Source organism: Rhipicephalus sanguineus, chromosome 8 (genome assembly GCF_013339695.2).
Source record: "Rhipicephalus sanguineus isolate Rsan-2018 chromosome 8, BIME_Rsan_1.4, whole genome shotgun sequence".
Taxonomy (NCBI): Eukaryota; Metazoa; Arthropoda; class Arachnida; order Ixodida; family Ixodidae; genus Rhipicephalus; species Rhipicephalus sanguineus.
The window spans coordinates 67,846,865-67,871,583 of record NC_051183.1 but is presented as its reverse complement, the minus strand read 5'-3'; the positions used below and the strand labels follow the sequence as shown (position 1 = coordinate 67,871,583).

General features: G+C 44.2%; 1 protein-coding gene across 2 annotated transcripts in view; it reads right to left on the bottom strand.

The window, feature by feature from the left end:
• Positions 1-9,553: 9,553 nt before the first annotated feature.
• LOC119402798 (uncharacterized) overlaps positions 9,554-24,719 on the bottom strand; it is a 37,375-nt gene continuing 22,209 nt past the window's right edge. The window contains exons 2-4 of one of the 2 annotated variants that reach the window (XM_037669866.1): positions 20,100-20,317; positions 14,431-14,484; positions 9,554-9,676 (exon numbers count right to left, since the gene is read on the bottom strand). In XM_037669866.1, the coding sequence (XP_037525794.1) occupies positions 9,572-9,676; positions 14,431-14,484; positions 20,100-20,317 (377 nt within the window). In that variant the 3' untranslated portion in view covers positions 9,554-9,571. The remainder of the gene's footprint in view (positions 9,677-14,430; positions 14,485-20,099; positions 20,318-24,719) is intronic. The other variant, XM_037669867.1, reaches the window with a different exon arrangement.

The window sequence follows — 24,719 nt, the reverse complement described above, 5'->3', positions numbered from 1 at the left end:
TATACGGAGAAGAAGGAGGAGGATGTTGTAGGTTGCAGGTGAATGTAGGCTTGCAAGATATTTAGGCGATTGCCCCACCCGGTCCGCTCCTTTCAGGTTGGGGAGGACGAAGACGAAGTGATTCTTTGCGGAACACATCTTGCTCGTCTCTGTATTTTTCTGGACTTTTCGCTGCAATCGTGGGGTCTATCGCCCCGTACATCGCAGTGATGGATGTACAACCTCACGAGGTACCGTCCGGTTCCGGTTCGACCGCGGGCATTGCTTCGAGGAAGCGAGGAAACACATCTAGCGAGAGCGATGACACTGAGCTGTACTCCGCATCCGGCGACGAGTCCTCGGAAGACCGCTTTCAACCCGTCCTGTACCGCAAGGCCAAACGACGGGTCATCAACGCATCTTCGGCCTCAAGTACGGCCACCGTGAAAATAGCGCCTCAGAGATTGCCTCATTCCACCCTGCTTGTGCCACAGAACGCTACCGATAGTCTACGTGTTCTGAACAAGAAAGCGCTCTCCTTGTATCTTGAGAACGCTGTGCCGAACGAGATCGAAGACGTACGGGTAAACACAAGGGGAAACATCTTGGCAGTCGATGTGATGACCCCGAGTGCGCTGAGCACGCTGCAGCAAGTAACGCAACTGGGAAACATCACAGTCAAGTCCATCATCCCAGCCAATGGCGCTACCACAGCAGGAGTCATTTACGACATTGATACTGAAATCCTTAACGCAGACCTTCCAGTGCTTATAAAACCAGCGAGTCAAGACAGCGTCATTGTGAACGTCGGCCGCCTTGGTAATACACGGTGTGTGAGGGTAACGTTGAAAGGCGAATGTCTTCCCTCCTACTTGAAGGCTGGCCACTTTCGCCACCGGGTTCGACCATTTATTCCTAAACCTACGCAATGCTTCAACTGCCACAAGATCGGCCATGTGAAGGGTGTCTGCAGGAACTCCGCAGTGTACCCCCGGTGTGCAGAACCGCACTCGGAAGACAACTGTAGCGCAACCATACAGTTAGGCTATCAATGTACGCGGATGATATCTGCATTTGGACGTCCGCCGTAACACGCCTACACTTGCGAGTGAGAATTCAAAGAGCTGCCACTCAAACTGCCCATTACCTCCGTAACAGGGGCTTGGAAATTTCTTCCGAGAAGTGCGCCCTCGCGGCGTTTACACGCGTCTATGAATAGCTACAGCGTAATAATGAATGGTCAATATATACCATATATTCGATCACACAAGTTTCTGGTTGTCATAATTGACAGACATATCATGGAACCATCACGTATCGTACCTAAAGAAGCCGTTGATCGGCATCTGCCATCTGATGATGTTTTTCGATGGGAAGACTTGGGGAATGTCCCCAAGGGCCATGCTACAGCTGTACAGGGTACTTTTTCTCGGCTGCTCCGGTACAGCTTGCCTGCATTAACCAACGCAAGCAAAACAAGCCTACGAACGTTACAAAGTGTTCAGGCCCAGGTACTTCGAATTTGCCTAGGCTTGCCTCGTAGTGCATCGACAGTGGCTTCTATAGCGACAGCCGGAGGCCATCTCATCAAGACACATATTGACGTTAAAACACTCAGGACACATATAAGGCATCTGCTTACACGCCGTTGAATAGTCACTGGTAATTTGTAGGTTGGTCCGGATGGCAAAGGTCAGACCTTTCAATGACGGTTTTGCAGCAGAATTAACAAAATCAATATTTCTTTTCGAAAACCATATTCACCCTGCCTTACAGTGGCGGTAGCGTCACATTACGAGAGACCAGCTTCTATCAATAGAAAGCGGCCAGCCAATATAGTCAATGCATCTTACCTCTCCACACTGCACATATGCCTTTTAGGGATAGCGTGTGTAAAAGCCTGTCTGTGTCGTTCAAGGAAGCTCTGGCACAACTGTGCTATAAGCTCTGGGACGTCATTTACTGGTATGAAGTTCAACATAGCACACTCCGGCGCCTTCCATTTCGAAATACATAACCAAGGGTCAGGCGACTATAAAAACCATTATTAGGCAGTAGAAGTATATCAGCTCATATATGTTTACTTAGGGTCCTTATGTACATTTACTGTAAAAGGTACCCTGTCTTCATTATTTAGGAACTCGTAGAGATTCTGGCAGCCTGTACCTTACAAGTGCCGTCGGGTATGGAACGTACCATACGCCAAATGACGGATAAAAGTTGGGTTAATGACATGAATACTACTGTGCTGCACAGAAATCTGTTAAAGTAAAAAAGATGGTGTCCATGTATTCTGGCAGTTAGCAATGAATTGTAAATATGCTGACAGAAGCAGGATTCAGCATATAAAGAACATTTAGCTGATTTCATTGAAAAATAGCAATAAAGTAATTTTTTTTTATTTTCCATGCATATTTGTTACAACACAATGTATGCCAACCTTATCTCCAGTCCGAGGTCTTATCTTTTCAGGTATTCTTATAAAATATATTCCTGCGTAATAAAGTTACAACTGCTGCGAAATCTGCACTCCTCTAATTAGTGTAATGAGAGCAGTTCTAACTATTCCCCCCCTTTAGGTGTGAGACAGCAAAGTTGATAGGAGGCTATTGATGCACACACAGGTCAATTAAAATATGGTCTGAGCAATAGGGGCCCAATTTACAGTGCTAAGGTAGCCAATACCCACGATGTTTTGGTTAATGCAGTCTGCTACCCTCGTAATGTTCGTTTTGTGGCTATTACAGGACCCATTAAGCTGCACGTAGGTAAATTGCGACTGTTCATGCATTTTGCAAAATCGCCGTCTATGCATGTGTGTGTGTATGTATGTATGTATGTATGTATGTATGTATGTAAGTATGTATGTATGTATGTATGTGTGTATGTACGTTGTCTCTAACCATTATCCTGCGAGCTCAACTCAATACTTATTCGTCAACGTGGTTCAGAGAGCACCAGCTTGCTTTGTGAAGTAAACTAGATTGCAAGGCAACCGTCTGGTTATGATGAGGCACTGCGTGTGCGACGCTGAGCATGTCTCCATATCCAATGGAAGTATTTGAATCCAACCTACTAGTCGGTGTATGCCGCAGTCTATCTGCTGTTCTTCAATGAACCGTTTTGTCACCGTCTTTGCAAAGCGCAGATGTGTCACTAAATACCAAACTTTCTCGCACATAACTTGCACCAGAAAACTGAATATGTGCTTAAAAAGCGGGGAGGCGGGTTTATGCAGAGGTTATACGCATATTCTTTTTCCTTTTGTAGGGTTAAACGTAGGGGTGTGGGTTATATGCATAGGCGGGTTATATGCGAGAAAATACTGTATGTGCCATACATCAGTAAGTCATGACGCCCTCTTAGATAGTAGGGCATGTGTCACTTCACATGTTTGAGTCATTTATTGAAAGAAAAGCTTGCATATTTTCATCGGTAGCGGGTGCAATCAAACCCCATCTTGTTAGTAACGTGATTCTGTACAAAGTCCAGGTTAATAGCGTGCAAGAAAGCGATATATGCAGAAAACTTTTGTGGTACATTCGCAATTTCTGTTAGTGCAACACATTTGGTTCCTAAAAATATCAAACTAGAAAAAAATATTCCAGCTCTAGCTCGTACAGACGGATATATTTTCATTGAATTAGGCGCAGCTTGTCCGTACATTATTCTTTTAGAATGACGCCCGCCATAATTTTTATTAGACCACACAAATCATTATTGTAAATCTGGCCGTTCTCACGCTCAGACTGATCGGCGTATGCGAAGCGGGGTGCTTGAGGAAGCCGGGTCCGCATGTTCTACGTGCTTCCAACAGTAATAAAATTCACAGCTACGACTAAAATGCATTGAAACGCACTTCTAGGGCCTTTTTTTTAATTTGTTGAACGCTGCGCTGACTGACAATACGAATAGCACTTGTGATATTGAACCGAGCATGGCCTTCTACAATGTGGACAAGGCAATCATCAGTAATACACACTGCGATATATTTCCGAACCGGGAATTTCGCAGTGCTAGAACGAGGTCAATGGTACTCACTTTTGATCGCAATCTGAAGGAAGGCAGTACTGCGAACGCTGCTGTTCCTGCTTCCGTTCTGCACGAACCACAACTTACTTAAATTTTACACATGGGATATTGCGCTCCAAAAGAAATAGCCTTCTTCTACCTTTGTTGCGAAATACTTTGAACAGCCAATACAGTAACTGCACGCAGTTCTTGCATACCAGGCATTTTGAGCATGGAGTAGAGCTCTGCTTTACTACAAAGAAAAATCAGTTATTATGTCTGTTTAGGTAATAAGATACAACACCTGAAATTGTTCGATAATGTGCCGCCTGCACGGTTCTGTACCCCTCGGTCATCGTTATTGTACTAGTCGCACAATCTACATATACACAATGGTTCAATGGCAGCAGCTAACTTTAGGCTGGTCTAAGACAAGTTTTAGAACAGCTAGGCTGTCCATTGCTCTCCGATCCGGCAGTTTAATTCGAAGGATAATATAGTACACCTTTCCATTGATCTCATTCGACAGCTTTCTAGCACTTTACAACTTAGTTTGCTGCTTCCTGAAGTGTACTAGAGATCAAAGACAGCCAAGTAGAATGTTTGGCTCTTTTACGAGTCATTCGACGAGTTAGGTGACCGGAGTACGCTGTGAACTTTTGGCAGAGCCTCCAGCAAGAAGGTCAGAGAGCCTCCCAATACTCGATATACATGAGTGACATAATTATGCTCCGAGCACTCGGCTCAAACAACATGATGGTATAAAAACATTGAAAGTTTGTATACGATTTTGAAAGTGGTCAGTTGAGTGCGTCGCACGGTTCTAACAACTTGTCTCAATATCTGTATAAAAAATAATTCCCTGTAAAAAAAGAGGAGCAAGAAATAGGCGGAAAAACACGGAGGTTAGCAAGTCTTGAGACCAGCTGGCTACACTGTGGTGAGAAAAATGGTTGTCTCGGGAATAAAAGATAATATGAAAGAAATGCTATAAACATAAGGAAATGAACGAACCAAGTGCAAATAGGTTGATGAACTACCAAAAGTGCCTCTTAATGACAGGTTGTCCACAAGAAACGCTACAACGCTTTCAGGGACTTCTGTGCTGAGGCCAATGAGTTATAGCCAAGTCAATATAGCGCCCTTAAAAGCTCCTTTCGGCGTGCATTGAAAAGAACTGTGTATTGCAAATGCACTTTCACAAGCCAAGATGGAGAATTGGCACAACATGCAGAAAGACAGCGTGAGCCAATAACAATAATTTGCAGCTGGAAGCACCGTCAGTCATTACAAGTGCTTGTATGTTTTCTGAAATGGTGCAAATGCTTCCGCAATTTCGTTGCCAGATTTATCGACTTCACGTACCTGCTACCGTGCCAACTCAACAATGTTGTACATCATAGCACGGGTCAGTAGTATTCGGGTCTTCCTTTCTGCGCCTCAAGTTCTAACAAAATAGTAATTTCCGTCCGGATGCTCTTGACTGACGGTTGCGATTCTCGGATATCCGTCGGGAAATGCAGCCTTACATTAAATGGCTTATTGCTTACTGTCAACACCAAGCCCCACACTGCAGCCTCTTAACGAGTTATGAAGGTTGACGCTATGCAGGGAGTCAACACCAAGCCCCACACTGCAGCCTCTTAACGAGTTAGGAAGGTTGACGCTATGCAGGGAGTACTCCGCTGCAATACAAATGCAGCTGGCGGGGGCTACAGCTGGCGTACTTCAGCTATGCTTCGTTAATCCCCGGAAATTGGCAGATATTACCGTCGGCCTCCATGTAGCTTGCTTGTTTCGAGTCCGGCAACATTGGTGGCCGCACATAGCTGAGGGCTAGAGATGTTGGTCAGTGGCCTGCAGCGGGCTTGACTGTGTTTGGTATTTTGCCTTCCAAATGCATCGTGAGGGATGGTGACGGCTCCAGTACGTAAACCAACTTCTGGTGTGCTTTGTCACTCTGAAAATTAGCTGGCTCATGTAGTGCCATAAATATCATACTAGAAGAAAATGTGTTGTACGCGTAAATGGGAGCTGCAACGGGTGACGCTGAAGCCAGAATGAGCATGATGGGGAGTACATGGATTTGCCTAAGCTTAGTTCTAGCGGCTCCTTGCGGTTTTGTGTGGTCTGCAGCCGCTTTGTCGCAATACGTATTGCAGCAAAAGTTCAGCAGTCCCACTGCGCCACAGTCACCCTTTGGAGTGGAGAAACATCTGGCATCTTTTGTTAAGCAGCTGGCGTCTTTTCGTTTTGCTTTAGAGACATCTGGCGTCTTCCATTGGTTTATTTCATCAATCAACGGCGTTTTGAACAAAATTTTTATTGTTTAATCACGCACAGGAGAAATCTCACCAGGCATTACCTTGGAGGTAAACAATGGCTGCTAATGGGAATGAGAGACAGAAGAAATCGGCTTTTAGCTAACACTTACACTTCTACTTCTACTAACGTTTCCTACTGGAACATGCCAATGGCTGCTAATGGGGAATGAGAGACAGAAGAAATCGGCTTTTAGTTAACGCGCACGCTGCGAATATTTTATTGTTCAACAACGCACAGGAGAAATCTCCCACCGGCACCACTTTGGAGGTCAAGATCTCGTGCTAGCGTTAAGACTGGTTACGCACTACGACGGGGACGAACGGGTGCCGCTTTAAGGAGCTTCGCCCCTAAAATTTGCAGCCGTCGTTGCATTAGCCAGTCTGTAGGTTTGAGGTGCCGGCGATGGCATCGCTGCTACTCGCTGCACTGCCGCTGACAAGATGTCTGAGGCCGGCGGCGGTGGCGACCGGTCAGTTGGTTTGAAATATACCACGCCGCTCACAAAAAGAAAACGCTTTTGTCGGCAGCGGCTCGCGCCATGGCTTTGGCGGCTGCACTTGGGCTTATGCGCTACTTCTCCCGAATTATGTCTCTGATGTATAACACTAGAGCGAAAATATTTGCATGCGATATTTAAATGGTAAGCCTTAATTTCAGCTTGGGCATATTTGTTATATGTATGCATCTTTACTGCTCTCTAACACATGTCCTTATTTGCAGCAGTCTTGTGCTTGTTACGAGCCTTCCATTCAGCGCAACACGTTGATCATTGCGTGTGTTGGCGTACCATCTTGCTGTTAGTCTTAAGCATCCTCTAAAAGAAAATGGGCACAACGGGATGTGACGATGCAGTTTGTCTTGCACTGGAGATTTAACTGTTTATTCACCAGAGGAATGCAGAACCTTGTACTCGTATGTCTGTGAAAAATGAAAGATTTCCTTTGGCTCTAATGCCTTCCTTTGGCGCGTGTCGCTGTTTCACCGGAAAGACTGAGACACATGAAATATTTTTTTACACGTTTTTGCTTCTTTCCATGCCATTTCTTGGTCGCCACGAGAAAAAAAAACATAAGAAATATTTATTTTGGGGGCAATACAGCCGAAGGTAATTATTGGGGATTAAAAGTTCATGTGAAATACATAAAAATGCAGCATCCTCAATAAATATCTCAGTAGACTAACTCTTCGTGTGGTGAGGTATTGCTGTGCGGGCTAGCTGCTTGCGTGGTGCGGTTACTGTGTACAAACAGGTGCTCTGGTAAGGTGTCAAGATAAGAACCAAACGTTTGTCCAATGAGATGTCACTGTGGTGACCAAGAGTTAGTTTGCTGAGAAGTAACTCAATGGAGATCACCTACCACACGAGGTGCTGTTAGTGCTTGGACCTGTCAAATCAAATGCCACACTGAGAATAGTTCTTCGATTATAAATAAATATACTCTATCATATTTTAACTGTCGGACCAGCATTCATCGGGGCAAAGCACACAAACCTACTTTGATGGATGGTTAGTATGCCAGTGGGTGCAGTAGAGCAAACAATGCTGGGCGGTAGAACGTACACAAAAATTTAGGGAAGCACGTGCTGCAGAACTACACAAGTGTTACAAGCAGTAGGCGTGAGGTGATACAAGTTTCAGACTGTACATTGTCCTTAGGAAAGAAGAGAGTAAGAATACCAAATATATCAACATCTATCCCCACAAATTTTTTAGCTGCAAAAAGATGACCCTGTGCGCACCGTCTTCGTCATACGATGGGAGGTGCATCGGCCGAAGTGTTACACAGGTAAACCAGAGAATAACAAAACTAAGGAAATTTATTGAGCTTGCTTATTGTACAATACAATATTTTCCAAGAGGGTTTTCCACTCTCCCCTAGATGAACGAGGGGCAAGGTGGAGAGCTGCACTGAGTAGCTCAGATCTCCAGAACCAACTTTGGGTGTCCAGCCACGCGGGAAGCTACCGCGACAGGGCCTTTCTACTGCCCCGGTGTGGCCTTAGCCCAGCCCATTAATTTGCAGGATACCTAACAAACCTGCCTCACTCACTAAGAATTTTCTATGGTACATCACAACGATGTAGAAATTTACCCAGTAGGGTCCCTCTAAAAGGTATCGTGATAAAATTCCACATAAACAGTGTCCCCATTACACGGCGCACCATTTCGCGGTACGAACACGCTTCAAGAGGTTAAGCATACATGCAGCCCAAGAAGCGTCAGCATACACAGAACGTAGGAACTCTGACGCTTTCTTTTCTTCCAGATCAAATGCAATCAGAAAATGCACATGTAGTTTGTTGCGATTAAATCGTGCTAGCATCCGTACCTATGAAATATTTGATTCTCATTTTACACCTATGGAAACTTTCTTCTCTAGAAAGTTAGATGAGCTGTGTATCGTAGTTTATGGCTGATCCGTTTTCATTGTTTACGATTTCGGTGCACAATCAATATGTGTTCCACACAAATAGTTGTCATTGTCTACATTTTGCTGCTTTCAATTGGACACTCAATAGTTCAGCTTAAATCAAGTAGCTTGCGTACAAGCATGTTCTCTTCACATGCTCTTCTATAAAGTGTTGTTTGAAAACCCTCATCTTCCAGTGTAGGTCGACGAACCTACTCATAAGTCGACTGACCCAAACTATTTTTTTGAACTTTCTTGTAGCGCAGCAAATAGCATGGACGCATAAGAAGAAACGTACGACGACACGCGGCGCTGCAACAATGTATGTCGCAATGCAGTGCCGTCTATCGTCGCACGGTTCATTTCTGTGTATCCATATTATTTCCCACGAGAGAACGAAATTTAAAATATGACCTGCAATTAACAAGCCAACATAGACTCCCTTATTGCCCGAGATTTAAGCTGACATGTAAGTGTGAGTGAGTCCAGGTCAGTAATCATTTCATGATCTTGTGCCTGAGCGTGTTTGACTGGGAAGACATTTTAAAAATTCGTGTGGGACCAAGCCCAACTGAGCAAGTTATTTTCATGTCAAAATGCAATTGTTAGAGTAAGCTGAATGATGGGAACATTGTGTGGCTCCCCTTCAGTAAACTTTTCGTAAGTTAAAGTTTGAGTGAGCCCAACGGAGCGGAATATCGGTTCTTTGGAGTAGACACTTAAAATGTCGGTGCTTTTCAGTACGATCTCAAAATGTAAGTGCTGTAAGTGCTGTAAGGGCAGTCTGAGCAGGGTTAGCTCAAAGCAGACAAACGTACTTCTGAGTGAACCTGAGGAAGCTTTACTTATTTTGACGGCGTACGTCTGCACCAAAACCTAGTGACGATCATTCTCGATTGAATTCTACTGGGTGGGGGCGCCTGAATTATGGCGATACACTTTTCGATCATCTGCAAAAAATAGGAAAGGAACTGTTAAGCATTCAGAAAAAGAAATGCAATTCTTGATTCAATTATGACCACAGAGAAAAGATGCGCACGGTGCTTAAAAAAGATTTCGAAGCTAAGAATCATTTAATGTACCATACCTGATAGTGCAAAGCTCGTTCTCGGTCAACAAAAAGTAAAGAAGCAGACTTATAGAGAGGCTTGAAAACGCGTCATGATGGGACCAGAGTCAGTTCATTTTATATGTGATGAAAGATGACAGGGCAAGAATGGAGAAAGTATGAGCGATTCCAATCTGTGATGGTGGATGACGGGCAAAGCTGCTTGGCACGCGACAGAGAAACGAACAGATTCTGAACGTGCCCATAAACGTTCAAGCTACTGTGCAGAGAGTTCACTGCGACACATCGACGCTGAAGACTCCATAGAGTTTCACATACCGATGTTTGGTCTCCAAGCCCGCCTAAGAGGCCGAATTCTGAGGTTTGCGACATGCGTTCTCTTGTCTTGCTTCCCGAATGCTCATGGTGTTTCGTGCGGGATCTTCATTGGTGTTTGCCGCCCGCAGCGCCGACTTTTTTCTTCATCAGCAGGCTTCACTCCAGCACATATTGGGGTAAAGCCAGTCTAAAAGAGCAAAACTTACACCGAAAACCATTAAATCGGCAGTATGTCTAAGCAAAAAGGCATTGATTGGAAGAAATTTTTCGAAATAAGAAGACTCCAGGGCATTTCTTTGTCATATCGTTGATTCTTTGCAATTTCGCCGAGGTGCACACGTGTCTAGGCAGAGCGCGTCCAGCGTGGATCACCACCGCGATTTCATAGCCTGAAAAAATTTACCACTTGCCCACAGACTGGAAAAATGCACCTACTCCTAGCCATATACACTTTCTCTGTTAAAATTTTCATGTAAATTCTGCTTTTGTGGTGGCATAGGTGGTCCTTTATAATTTATTCGTACATATCCCTGTTTTGCCTAGAGGCGGCACTGCAGGGCGACTACACCAGGGGGACTAGAAATTTAGAGTTTTCTTGGGAACCTGTGTAATCACGACTTTCCAAAAAACGTTGTCGTCTGGCTGCATAGGCGCGTTGTCTTTCGTCGTTTTTATAGCGATCGTAAAAGTCTGGATCGACTCCATGGAACGCACTTGCAGGGACGGCGTCAACGCGTGATTGCATGAAATTTTCGTACAGTAGATATTTGTGTTGATGTGTACATTCCTTCGTGACAGATTTCCATCTCGTCCTGGAGATGAACCGTATCCCTAACGAAATGTTTGAGCACAGCCTTTGCAGAAAGTGTTGTCCTCCAATGTTTCTTTTGTAACGCCTGTACGGCGCACTTTTATAATTTAGGCGGACGTATACTATTATAGCTTGATTTTTTAGCCCATTGGATGAAACAGTCGACTTCGGAGCATGGGGCCCTAATTTTTAAATACAGAACCACTACGAAAACTAAGTGATTTATCTCATATGAGGGATAAAGGTAAGAACGGTCGTACACACAGTTATCTCGCTACGTCCACATAGAAATGTGCACGTAGATAAAAGCGACCATAACATCTCGTAAGGAAAAGAAACTTTGAGCTTGATGATGCTGTTTTTCTCGCATGAGCTACCTCGTATATCTTCTTAGAATTGAACTATGAATGTACATCACTTCAGTCTTCATTATAAACGATGACTCCCCCTCCGGTATACAGAGGAAGAGAGCGAAAGAAGCGTTATTAGAGTAGCAGTCATTGGAGTCATGAGAAAATCCACTTCGCCCGTTGCCCCTAGTGGTCGCCCGGAATCCATTGAGACACGGCAGCAGCCAGAGCTTGACTGATGATCTCCTGCTGAAGGTTGGGGGCCTGGACTGCGGAGCAGGTTCCCTCAGGATTCTAGAGTTTACGAACTATCGTGCTGAGTTGGATATCTCCACACCATGTGAACCAAATTTGCTGCCTCATAAAAAATTGCACTGGATACTTCTGTATGCCCTTGCTGTATATTGCGATGTTTGTAAAGACCCCCCCGTCTGTAATTTTCGCCACGTAGCCTCCTATTTATTACTAAGCGATCTCTCCGCTCCCGGGTATATTTGTCAATTTATTCTGTAGTGGGTGGGCTGTGATTTATTGGTATGAGTACACATCCTCTCTTGGAGGTTCCGGGGGTAGACTGGTAAGTGATACCTCGGGCGACCGAATGAGCCCCCTCGTTTCCTCTTAGTCCCTCGTGAGCTGGTTCCCAAATGAGCAGAATCCGCTCTCTTTTTTAGAGGCGAAGCAGCTTTTGCGCTGGGCTGTGTCCGTAGTTGCATTGGCGACCGTCCGCCTTCTACCACCTAGGGTAGCCATCTTGGCGTGCGCTCGCGCCAAGGAGAAGTCTTCTTCCTCTTGTTTTTCAACCGCCTTGATGATGATACGTGCAGAGCACTTCAGGGGCCCGGGCTGCCGTATGCTGTCCTAGCTTGGCGTAACGCAGACACAACCATGTGTGCTGGCACGCGCTAGCGCGTTCGGGCCTGTGTAAGGGGTTGGGTAAGACGCTGTGGCCTCTCCCGCTTACACTTCATGTGATGGCGTCGGGCAACAAGATTCTGCAGACGCGCGGTGAACTAACGCGTTGTATCCTAGTCAGAACGCGCTGGCACGCGCTAGCGCTTTCGAGTCTGTGTAAGGGGCTGGGTAAGACGCTACGGCCTCGCCCCCTTACACTCTGTCAGCAATCACGTGGTGGCGTTGGCGAACGAGGTTCTGCAGACGCGCGATGAACCCGCGTGGCGTGCTCCAACAAGAGTTCGGGACGAGTACCAGCAACAGCAACTAAAGTAAATTCATGATGTGCTCCACTGGCAAGGACGCGTTAACATCGGGCAAGGTGCCCGTGAAGAACGGAACTTTAAGTCGACCCATGAGAGAGAGAGCTCTTTATTGAAAAGCAGAGAAGTTAGGCGGCGTGTGTAAATTCGCTGACTTGCAACTCTGCGTGGGGAAGGGGATTGGGGACTGATAGACACAAAGAGAGAGATATATAGAAAAAATATAAAAATCTAAATAGAATAAAAAGAGATAAAAACACAAACTGAGTTTTTTGTCTCTTGGACAAGTCGACCAATACGCTGCTTCGCATCCCCACAAGTTTCCCTTTAGTGGGAGATGGTGTAATTTTTTACTTGTATTGTGCCGCCATGAAGGTCCCCGAAACCTTAACAAAAATGTTCATTTCTGTATTTGTTTTGCACCTCGGTTACCACGCATTGACATGCTTCAGATATGGTAACTTGCTGCATGCATGAATGCGCAGCCCAGTGTTCAAAACCAGCCCAGCCAAGAACAATTATCTTGTTTTATTTATTTAGTTAGTCCTCTGATGTTTTTTTTAATGCGCTAGTTTCTTCTGCCACTACCTAGAGGGCGCCAAGGGTTACACTCTAATTAAGTCTCTGGAAGAAATAAAAAGCCCAACAACCCGCCCTCCGAGGAGCTTCTGCAGCCACCTCCCTCTCCAGAAGCCTGGGAGAGGTCCTTAAGGAGCACAAACTGGCACATACAGACCAGGCTGACGGACTGCTGTGCTAGTGTTGCTGCCCCCTGGGTCCCAATCTAGCCCCCCGTCCAGCCTGGCTCTCCCATTTCGATTCCCATTTATTGTCAATAAAGTTCACTTCTCCTCCTCCTCCTCCGCCCTGAAAGAAACTAAATGAGCGCTGTTCGTGTCAGTGTGCAGGCTCCTCCTCTTCTCTCGTGTGATTTGCAGAATGTAAATGAAGTTATTTGAGGCGCCAAGCTCGCGAAACATGGCTCTTGAGCGGTAGGAGGGGCTTGTGCAATTCTACGGCTACAGCGCTTGAGGACGCTGCGGTTCTAAGCGGCGCAGTGTCGAAGACCCGCGAAATAGAGAATGCGAAAAAGAATGATAGGCACGACAGTTTAATGTATACAGAAGCAAGTGGCGTATTTTCGTGGTGTCAGAGAGTGTGAAAATGTGCGCTACACAATCAATAAGTAAACGAACAGGCTCGCTCGTGATGGCAGCGCCACTGCAAACTTAGCGGCGCAAAGAAATTGTCAGTTTTTAAGTGTGACGCACTGACTTTCAAGGAGGTCCTGTAAGCGCTATCTCGTTTGCCTGCTTGCGAGGGTGGTTTGCTTTGTCGGTGCACTGTGTGTGCTCGACCGCGCTTGAGGCTATTTGCATGGTGGTTCTGCATGCTTAGCTATCCCGATCTTCTGTGGCAGCGGTAGCAAAAACTGGCACAACAGACGGAAGATGTTTTCAGTAAAGCGGAAAAAATCCGCAGGTTCCTGGTAGACACCGTAGGGGCGCTGCTGCAGCTGCTAGGCTAGGAGGCAGAGGCGAATGGAAGCAATTGGCGCTACTCTACCTTTTTCAGGGATTTAACACTTCCCTAGTTCAAAATAGACTCCTACACCATAGGCAGCGCTACGGATTTGTTGCAAAAATCAATGACGTGTGCCATTAACAGCCTCCCTGTAAACTCAACTGGTCCATTGTAATACACAGAATGCACACATTCTTAGAATTTGATTTCACGAAATTCCTAGGAAAAGCTTAAAAAGTGATTAATGCAGGCTCACAAAAAGTATTAGAATATCAATAAATAATATTATTCCGAAAGGTGCTACACCGCCGAATATCAGTGTGATCACTGTTTTAAGAAAGAGGGTCATCGAAACTGTTGAGTTCAAGCTGGAAAAAACAAACATGCGCATTTTTTGCGGTATATTTTAACATACCCTATCTTCGAGGTACACAATGAATGCGATGTTGAAACTTGCTCCTTCCGTGTACTGCGTAGTGAGAAAGGCATTAAAAGGAACCATAAGTGAGTCTCCTCAAATTGTTGCATGATGCGAAGAAGCAACAGGTGCTGAGCAGATTAACGGATATCTAATACCTAACCAATGTACAGGAAAAAAAAGAATGAAGTGGTAATGAATGAAGGGCTCGGTTTTTTATTGCGATAGCAATTATATGGACACTCCCGGCTGATTTTTGCCGTCGCCGTCTGTCGTTGCTGTAATGTCCCGGATATATATATATATATATATATATATATATATATATATATATATATATATATATATATATATATATAAGGCACAAAGGAAAATAAAGCAGCAGAAAAAATTCCCAAATACCCGGCCGCGGATTCGAACCAGCAAACCCTCGCTCCCCAGCGCGCTGCATAAGACGACTCAGCCACACGCCATGTATGCGCCGGCGAAATAACCGCGAGCTATGTATATACACGATGTACCGCTGATGGTAAGCAAACCTCGGAGGAGCGTGAGCGTGTTTTCTGTCACGCAACGCTCCCAATTTTCTTTCAATTTGAACAGTGCCCTTGAGTCGCGCACGACAAAGTGGCCCTTTTCTGTACCCACTCGTGATGTGGAAGGAAAAAAAAGAAAACACCGGGAACACCTTGCATCAGACGCCCCCGTGTGGCTGGGGGCGCGGGGGGTAACTCCACGCGCCACAGTTTAAAAGAAAAAGAAATATCTAAGAGCGTCTGATTCTCCATTGTCGACATTTGCAGACGCAGCACTCGTAACATTCTTTCATTTCGAATAGTGCCCTTCAGACGCGCACGACAAAGTGGCCATTTTCTGTACCCACTCAGGATGTGGATGAAAAAAAAAAGAGACAAAGAACACCAGAAGCACCTAGGGTGCCTTGATGCGCGTTTTGTGAAGCACCTTGCATCAGACCCTGTGGTAGCAGACGCAGAGGGTCACTCCACACGCCGCAGTTTAAAAGAAGAAGAAATACTTAAGAGCGTCTAAATTCCAAAGTTCCCCACTTATATTAACCGCCGGTTTCATGGCCAATCCCCCGTAGTGGGTAAGAGCCAAGAATTAAGGATCAAGCAAGCAATCGTGCAAGCAAGCGTCTGATTCTCCATTGTCGACACTTGCAGCGTGTTGCTCAAGCACATAGGCGTAAGAAATGTGACTGTGACGCTTGCCCTGTGCATGCCTGTGCGTTCTTTTAGGGCGTCCTTCTTTGTGCTTCAGCGGCACGCTGCAAGTATCGAGCTGCTTCTGGTTCTTCGGGTGTCATTTAAATTTCTTGCTATCGCGTTCATTGCTTCGCCCTTGCGGTTAAACTGTGACTTTTTCGTTAGACACCACCTAATGAGCGCAATATACATTGAAGCCAAGGAAGCCCCTTGCAATGTCCCCAATGCCTTCCTTGGCTACATTGTCTGTCGGTGTGACAACAATGGTTAACAAGGTATGTATATCAAACTTCTTTTTTTACTCGCCTCCTCTCAATTAGTGGTTTACTATTAAACATTAGTAAATTGAAAGCTAAAGTTTTTTTTTGTTCAAAGCTGGTTCTCTGACACTATTTTGGGGTGAGTGTTTCAATCTATCATAGACGTTGAAGTATCGCGTGCATTTTTTTTTTTGTGGCAGTCGTTCATCGACAATCCTCTGAAGAAAAGCGCTGCAGATGCCATGGTTCAGGCGGTATTTCTGTCAGTTTCCGCACATTCGAGAGCCCAGCCTCCGATATCGTTCTAAACTCTTTCTTTTTTTCGATACTGGGGCGCGCAGATCTTCAGAATAAATCTCTGGCACTCAAAAATCGCTGTTCTCGCGAGCTCGTGGTTTTCACCGCAATCATTCCGCGCAATGCAAATACGCTGAATTTGTTCGCGGCATCATGACAAGCGTGCACGCTCGTGGGGGCGCGCCATTATTCGCCAATAGCGGTGCAGTAACTGAACCAGGTTTACAGTAAACACCTTGAGCGTACTAGATTTTAACAGTGAATTTGGCACTTTAATTGCGTGGATGGTGCTTTCGTTGTTAGCAGCATTTCGAAAGCCTGCCCTTAGGCATAGTGCACCTACTGGCTCATCGCTCATAGGGTTGGCAGTGCGCCACTGCCACAGTCATCGGCATTAAAGCGGCGCGCTGCAGACGTTATAGAACATGAGAGTGATCCCTTTTCAATATACTGCTAGGCACGTTTATTTTTTTATTATTATATTCGTATAACTGGCGTGCTACACATGTAACCACTGTGTTGCGCACGGCGCGCCGGAATGCCGAACATTCCCGAGTATTTTAAATGGTTCAGATAAGCTTGAGCGCGCCAAGCGAGCAGTGGAGTTCATTCTGTAAGTGACGCGGCCACCGACGATAAGGCTGGAACCTTTAATGCCACATGCATAAATGCCGAGGCACCTTACCGGAGACCAGATTACCGACCGCCGACGACTGTGAATGCCGCCAACAGTGTACCGCTTCTATTGCTCGTTCCGTGACTTCATTTCCTGTGCACAAATTCGCCTAATAAAAACCTTTGGCTTCAACAGCCCGAGTGCTTCCTTCCTCATCGTCGCAACCACGTGGCAACCTTCGGCATTGTCTTTATGACATGCCAACTGTTTAGGCCAACTAAATATTGAAGCTTGTAGCGCGTTGAAAGCACACTTCCGATATTTGAGTTGCCGTACTTTTCAATAATAATAATAATAATAATAATAATAATAATAATAATAATAATAATAATAATAATAATAATAATAATAATAATAATAATAATAATAATAATAATAATAATTTCATTTCTACCTCAAGAAAATACATTGACAAGGGGGCTGCAGAAAAAGGTGCAATAGACAGCTTGACCGAGCCACAGCCTCAAAATAAGAGGCAATAGCGAAGGGCAGTTGAACGCAAGAACCGTCCCATACATAAAACTTCATGTTAAAAAAAAAAAAAAAAAAAAAACTGTGAATAGCAAAGCCGGCAAGAAATGAACAGAGAGTGTTATCTACACTTTCTACGCACAGCATCAATTGCTTTCTAAGTAATAATAATAATCACAATAATAATAATAATAATAATAATAATAATAATAATAATAATAATAATAATAATAATAATAATAATAATAATAACACTAATACTATTGTTATAAATAATTATAACAATGTAGATACTTTTAGTGTAATAAGTACTATTGTAAATATGCCTTGCAATACGAACGCCGATGCTCTCGTGTCTTCTCAATGCTACCTAATTAATAATCCGTTCGACTTGTAAGGCAAAAAAATGGCAGCATGATATGTATCTAAATTTTACCGCCCATTTGTTTGCGTTTGAAGTGTTTAGCCTGTACGAAATCAAGTAGAATAAAAGAATGTACCATAGCCAGGTGGTAACGCAGGTAGGGCATGCCTATGCTTTATCGTATAAATTGCAGCAATGAGGTTAAACCATAGAAACAATTAAACTTGAAATGTGCTCTTTGTGTGCTTTCTTTCATGAAAACGAAACTAACTGTTCCCCTTGGTGGTGGATATCAACTGAAAAACATTGGCAGTTTCCAAAAACTACAAGGCTTCTCAATATGCGAACTAGACAAAAAAGTCACAGTTTCGCCGTAACGGCGAAGCAATGAATGTGATAGCAATAAATTTGAATGTAACGCGAAGAACGGAAAGCAGCTCGAAAGTGCCAGCGCACTGCTCGAGCCCAAAGTACGCACGAAAAGAACGCACACACCACGAGCGCGAACTATCATGCGTCAGAGCTCGACACTTGAAGCGCACTGCTCAAACATAAAGCAAGGCGCACGATACGAACGAACATGTACACACAGGACGAGCGTGAACTAACTGTCACAGCTGTTACTTATTTCTGTTTAAACAGCACGCTCCTTTCGCGAGCGCGGCCGCTGCATCAAGCGCGGACTTCAGCGCGGACATCGCGGGGAAAGCACAAGACATACAACCCCCGCTAGACTCCCGCCCCCCCCGGCCGCCCCCTTCTTTCCTCGAGATAAGCGCACGAAGGCGACCACGCCCTGTAGGGCGAAGAGCAACGGCGATCGCAGGAGCGGGGCGACGATCTTTAAAGCGCGCCATGCGCGCACATCGCGCCATTTATGTGGTGAGTAAGAAAGCATGCTGAAGTGAATTGTGTATATAAATAGCTCGCCTTTAGCAGGCTGAAAGACGCTACTGTTGGTGGCCTAACCGTCTAGCGCCGCGCGCTGCAAAGCGAGAGGTCGCCCGTGCGATACCGCGCGTCGGAAAGTTTTTCTGAATTATTTTTCTTTGTGGCTTATATATATATATATATATATATATATATATATATATATATATATATATATATATATATATATAGATATATATATATATATATATATATATATATATACGGTGCATGACGGCGGCGACGGCAAAAATCAGCCGAGACTGTCCATATATTTGCTATCGCAATAAAATCTATTTCAATCACTCTCAAAGCCCTCTTCCACACCTTCTAATCACTTTCGAAACACTATCATATATGTGTACGATATGTGAATTAAATTTGCACTAACTCGTCAACACCAGTGTTTAGCGCTGTAAATCTAGAGATTCTTGATTTTCATCATAATCTTAGCCAAGAAGAACGAATATTGCCTCTGCGGTAGCATAACGTTTAGATAAGCCGTTCAATTATGCATATGTGAATTGCGATGCCCCTGTCCTCTTTCTTTTTCTAATTATCACCCCAAACTTGAAGTGAGAAGGGTCAACGCTATGAATTATCTAAATTGTCCCCCAGGGATGTCGCGAATGTTCAGCTACCTATATTCGGATACAGCTATAGAAGTGCGAGCTATTTTCTTCTAAAATTCGTATGCACAGAACCCTGCACAAAGGGAGGCGCCCTCCAGAGTGACGTCACGAGTTAGAAGGACCGGTATGCCCGCCTCCGGAGAACATTTCTGTGTGCATGAGCGGGGCTATTCCTTAAGTCGCGGAGGCGATCGGCTGTAGAGCTTCGGACATCTGGTTGTAGGATCTTTTGACTTCTTAAGTTGCATCCGGCTTTAACTGCTACCAGCTGTCCTCGCTCCTTAATGAGCGTTTCTTCTATTTACATTTGATCTTGCGATAACCTATGGGCGGTACAGAAGTCCGTTGGCGCAGAGTTACTAAGAAAAATATTTTATGTTTTGCATTTGCTTCTGAAGTTGTTTGCTGCAAGTGGGCCTCTACGGCCGAAAGCTCCACTTTCATTTCTGTCCTCGCAATAAACTATTTGATAGTCCGGGTAGAGTGCGGAGTCGTTATTCCGAAATACGCTCTATGCTTATTCGGGCATCTCTAATGCACAAGAATGAACGCGCACTTTTTGCAAAATCACACACACACACACACACGCACACACACACACACACACACACACACACACACACACACACACACACACACACACACACACACACACACACACACAAATATATATATATATATATATATATATATATATATATATATATATATATATATATGTACAATAAGTGTGTACGGTACGTGATGCCTGTAAAGAAAACTACTTAATGCAGGCGCCAGCTTGCAAGGTAAACTTCTTCAAAAACATACCCTCCATCTGGCTTGCGTTACGTGAAATCTCAAGCCTCGGCTGCTACGACCCCTTTGATCCATGTAGGCGAACTGCGCTAAATCACGGTACCTAACTGTGTTCGGAGTTCTGTCTTCTATCCATCCACCAACTTCGATGCTTTCTTTACAAAAGCTCACCAGCAATCCAACGAGTAGCAGTGAAGTGTTAACTGCAACCATATCTTCCTTTGCGAAACCTGCAGTCACCATAAAAATAGTTTTGAGTTATACAGATCCACAATTTTCTGTAACAGCAAGTATGGCCGAGGTTATACAGTCAAATTTCACTATATAAATCGGGTACATCGATTTATCCTTTATATCGAACTATTTTCGAACACGGTAATGCTTTAACGTCCATGCAGAGGAAAATATACGGCTACATCGAACAAAAACAACCAGAACACTTGATATATCGAACATCCGGCAGAGCGAAACGGCAAGAGAAGTTGGCTTTCCGTCTCAATAGTTTCGCATTTCCTCACGGTAAAAAACTTTCCCGCAAGCATTCGGGAGAGCAAGCGACATGAGTAGGAGGGCGCCGCGCAGAGCTAGTAGAAACTATTTCTTTTCATCGCGTACTTTCTCCCATGATTCCTCGTCCCCGAGCCCGCCGGCCCATCATGCGGGCTCGCCGTTCTCTTCGTTCTTTTGGTTAACACGATAAATGACGTAAAATGGCAAGGCCTTTCCGTACTCCTTAAAGCTGGCGATAAATAATACAGTGGAACTATGGGGAAACAAAGCCTTACGTCGCCGCTGCTTACAGTATCCCGAGTAGCACGCAGTGTATGATATTGGAAAACTACTCCAACATAAGGGCTAAGGCAGACTAGAGGCTTCTGGCGCCCGACGTGTACGCACAGCAGTGTATGAAGGTGTTAAGGCGCTCTTTACACTAATACCACATTTTCTAGCGTATACCCCACCCTTGCGTAAAAACCCGCACCACCAACTGCAAACCGCTAAAAAATACAAAACAAAAAGGTTCCCCGCGTATCACTGTGAAGGCATCTTTTCTACAATATTATCCAGCAGTGCCGTGAAGGCAACTTGCGCACCAAAATCGGCATCAGAAATGCAATAAATTCTTCAAAGGCTTTCAAAAGATATCCGTCTTCAAAGATATGATCGCTCAAGAGATATATGGAATTATTTCATATATCTAACTAATTCCCGTTTTTTAGCGCGTTCGATATATCAAGGTTCGACTGTATTTACATTTACAATCTCTTAAGTATAGAGTATGGGCTTGTGGGTGCATACTGAGCTTCGGAAAAACAGCGCTAAGAAGCGACATAGAAAGAAGCGAAGAGACCAGCGTGTGCTCTTGTCGCCTGTTTTCTCTGTCCCGTCTTAGCGCTGTTTTTTCGAAGTTTCTCCTTCGCCTGCAAAATGTTCTTTATTTTAGAGCGAACTTGGGCTTTTTGGTGAAGCTTTATGAAACACGGAGCGCAAGAAAGCGTGTGTTTCTTTCCTGTGTCCCTGCAGCTTCTTGCGTTGTGTGTTTCGTATTTGCTTTATTTTTAATGTAATACTATTGCTGCCCTGAACTTTGTACGTGTCTTAGAGAGGTAGTGGTTAAAGGAGAAGAGGCAATATGTGTAACATTTACTGTGGATGTTCTGTTCCTATTTGCAACCTATACAACAACAGTCATGTGTTAAAATTAAGCTGACAAAAGCAGGCTTGCCCTGTTTTACGCAATATAACATGAGTTGGTTAAAAACTTGGAAAGATTCATAGCATTGACACTCTGCACCCGTGAACAACAAGGATGCAAGAAGATTCATTATCAGAAAGAAGGGACTTGTGCTGCAACGCGAGCGTGTTCCGCAAGTCCCATCCATCACTGCTGCTTGACCCTTAGCCTAGGGCGCCACAGGCAGTTTCTGCTCTGCGTACCCTGTCGATAAGATTTAGCTGATCGTCAAGGCACGCCTGTAGCTCCACCCACCACTCCACACTCTCTTGGGAAACGGGGAGCAGGCACCGACATGTATATGATATCGCGTTCCGTTACCATGGGGCACGGACACGCCGGCAGGCTTCATCATTATAATCGATAATGCGATGGGGTGCACTGTAGTAAGCCGGCTATTTCGGTATGTAAAACATACAAAAGTTGTTGGCACAGCATCCTCTCATTGCCAGGGCTGGGCAAAGATACCTTGAAATTGTATCGCGATACGATACAAGATACTCAGGCAATAAGTATTTGAGATACAGATACAAGATACCACAACGCCGATTGTATCCGATACGATACATTCCAATTGTATCTAAAGATACTCCGATACATTCGAAAATTTTTTATCATATATGGGTATTTACGGTAATGCAGCACTAAACGCCCATGAACGAAAATGTTCGCTTGAATGTTTATTAACTGCGACCAATTTTGTTTCATTTGAATGAAATGTCTGTTAGTATCTCCAAAGTTTTGTATTTCTTGCTGAAGCTATATTACTTTTGTTCCGAAACAACTTATTCGGTTTGATCTAGCTGCTTACCATGACAGCTCTTTATACACTTCGCTGATAACAGTTTTTGCTTGCCGCTTTTGTAATTGAGTGGAGTCGATACTCTGCTTGCCGACCAGCTAGCGGACTGCCATCTTCAATAAGATGGCTCCGCACAATGGTGCAAATGCCGTTGTTAAGTTCTACCTTGCCCGTAAACATATCATGGTTTTCGATATACCCGATCACCGGACAGGTGTGCATCAGCGAGAACGCTGGTAGCGACATTCTTTGCTATCCATCTTGTTTACGCAGAGGACATAAAACTGTAATTACTTTTATATTCTACTTATTTGCTGGCGTAAAGCGTTCGTTAGCGACGTACTCAGTAATGCGCGATCTTCTAAGAATTTTTCTTTTATGGGAGAACATCTGCAGCCCAGAAAACGTCTCAGGCGTGTTTCAAAGTTGCATGAAGTGCCGCAGGACACCGCCGCTATTCACACTGTATCGCCAATTAAGCTCCGATTACCTGGTGATTACTAAAGTAAAAATATTTAGAGAAGACTAAGAAAGAAAAACAAATATAACTAAGTAAACCAGAAAAGCGGTTTTGTATCAAACTCGGGGAATAAGTATGGGAACACGATACAGGCGGAACTCCCAAGAGCTGATAATTGTTGAGTTTAACGTCGCACAGAACCACAATATGATAATGATATACGCCATAGTGGAGGACTCCGGAAAGTTCGACCACGTGGTATTATAAAACTTAAATGTAAGCACACGGGCATCGAGTTACGACCGCCGCAACCTAGGGTGAGCAGTCGGTCGGAGACTCGGAGGACGCGAAAACGAGCTCTCACTGCGCCGTCTCTTACAACGAGCATCTCGGGTGCGCCCACGCCTGCTTGGTAACCCCGCGCTCGTGACCGCTTCAGTGACCAAATAATTTCAAGATTGACGTCTTCAGTGCCGCCGACACCTTTTTCGGTACTGCTAGCCTTTTAATAAAAAGAAATTCAATCCTGCCTGCATTTTATACACTTGCTGGGCAAGAAGTCGGAATTGCCAATCCTTGCCTAAGTGTCTCATTGGAGGGGCCGTAAGTATTAGTGCAACAAAATTATGCAATATGTTTTCAATGATTGTGAAAGCTGATGTGGAGGAGAATAAGTGGACAAAGTTTAAGAAATATAAAAAATGGGTTTTTTTAATTGTCAGAAGTTTCCATTGTTCGGTGTTTTCTTGAACTTAGCCCGATCGTATCTCTTTACTGAAAATGTATATATATATAATATGTGGCAGTTTGGTAGATAAGTATGCGAAAAACGTAATGCGGATTTTTTGTCGCTCTGCTACAAGGCTTTTTTGAGATAAAGACCTTCAAAGTAAGGAAAATAACGTTTCCTGGGCCAATTTTGAGGTTTTTTATAAAAACATTTACTCTACACATAAAAACTAAAAATACCTGAGCAGAAGCAAAAACATGCATCTATTTAGTTAAAGAAGTTTCAGCTACCTAACTTTAATATATTTTGTGCAATTCATAACGAAAGTTGGCCAAAACAGCAGAGCGGATGACCGCTCCACTCCACCTCTTCGTCATTATTGATTTCCTGTGCTTCGAAAAAAATTTTGGCGGCAAAACAAATTGCGGATCTCTTCTTTCCACTCATCAGGCAATAATATATAAAATTTTGAAATAAATTTAAGAGGTCGACCAGCCATCGTTTGTTCGGTCTTACGTGGAATCACCCAGAAGATGTGACGCAGACAGTTAAAACTAGGAATAAAGCGGAGAGCTTACCTTAGCAGCACGTTAAAGGCATATTGCAGTAAGCAGACCGGTAGAAAAAAATATAGAAACATAAGTAATGTATGGTATGGACAGCTAAGAAAGAACGTCTGCTAACAATCAAAGCATGATTTTAAGAACTCTTTGAATAAAAGGAAAACAGACGTACGCCAAGATAACGTCTGTTAGGTGAATGCTTGTTCTGTTAAATCCAGCATCGGCACTGTTGGTGCTATAACTGTTAGAATCTTACTTGCCTATAAGTCAATCTCGTCGCATGTAATGCAAACTTACATCCACGAGATCCTTCAAATCGCCGATGTGTGAAAGCCACGAGAC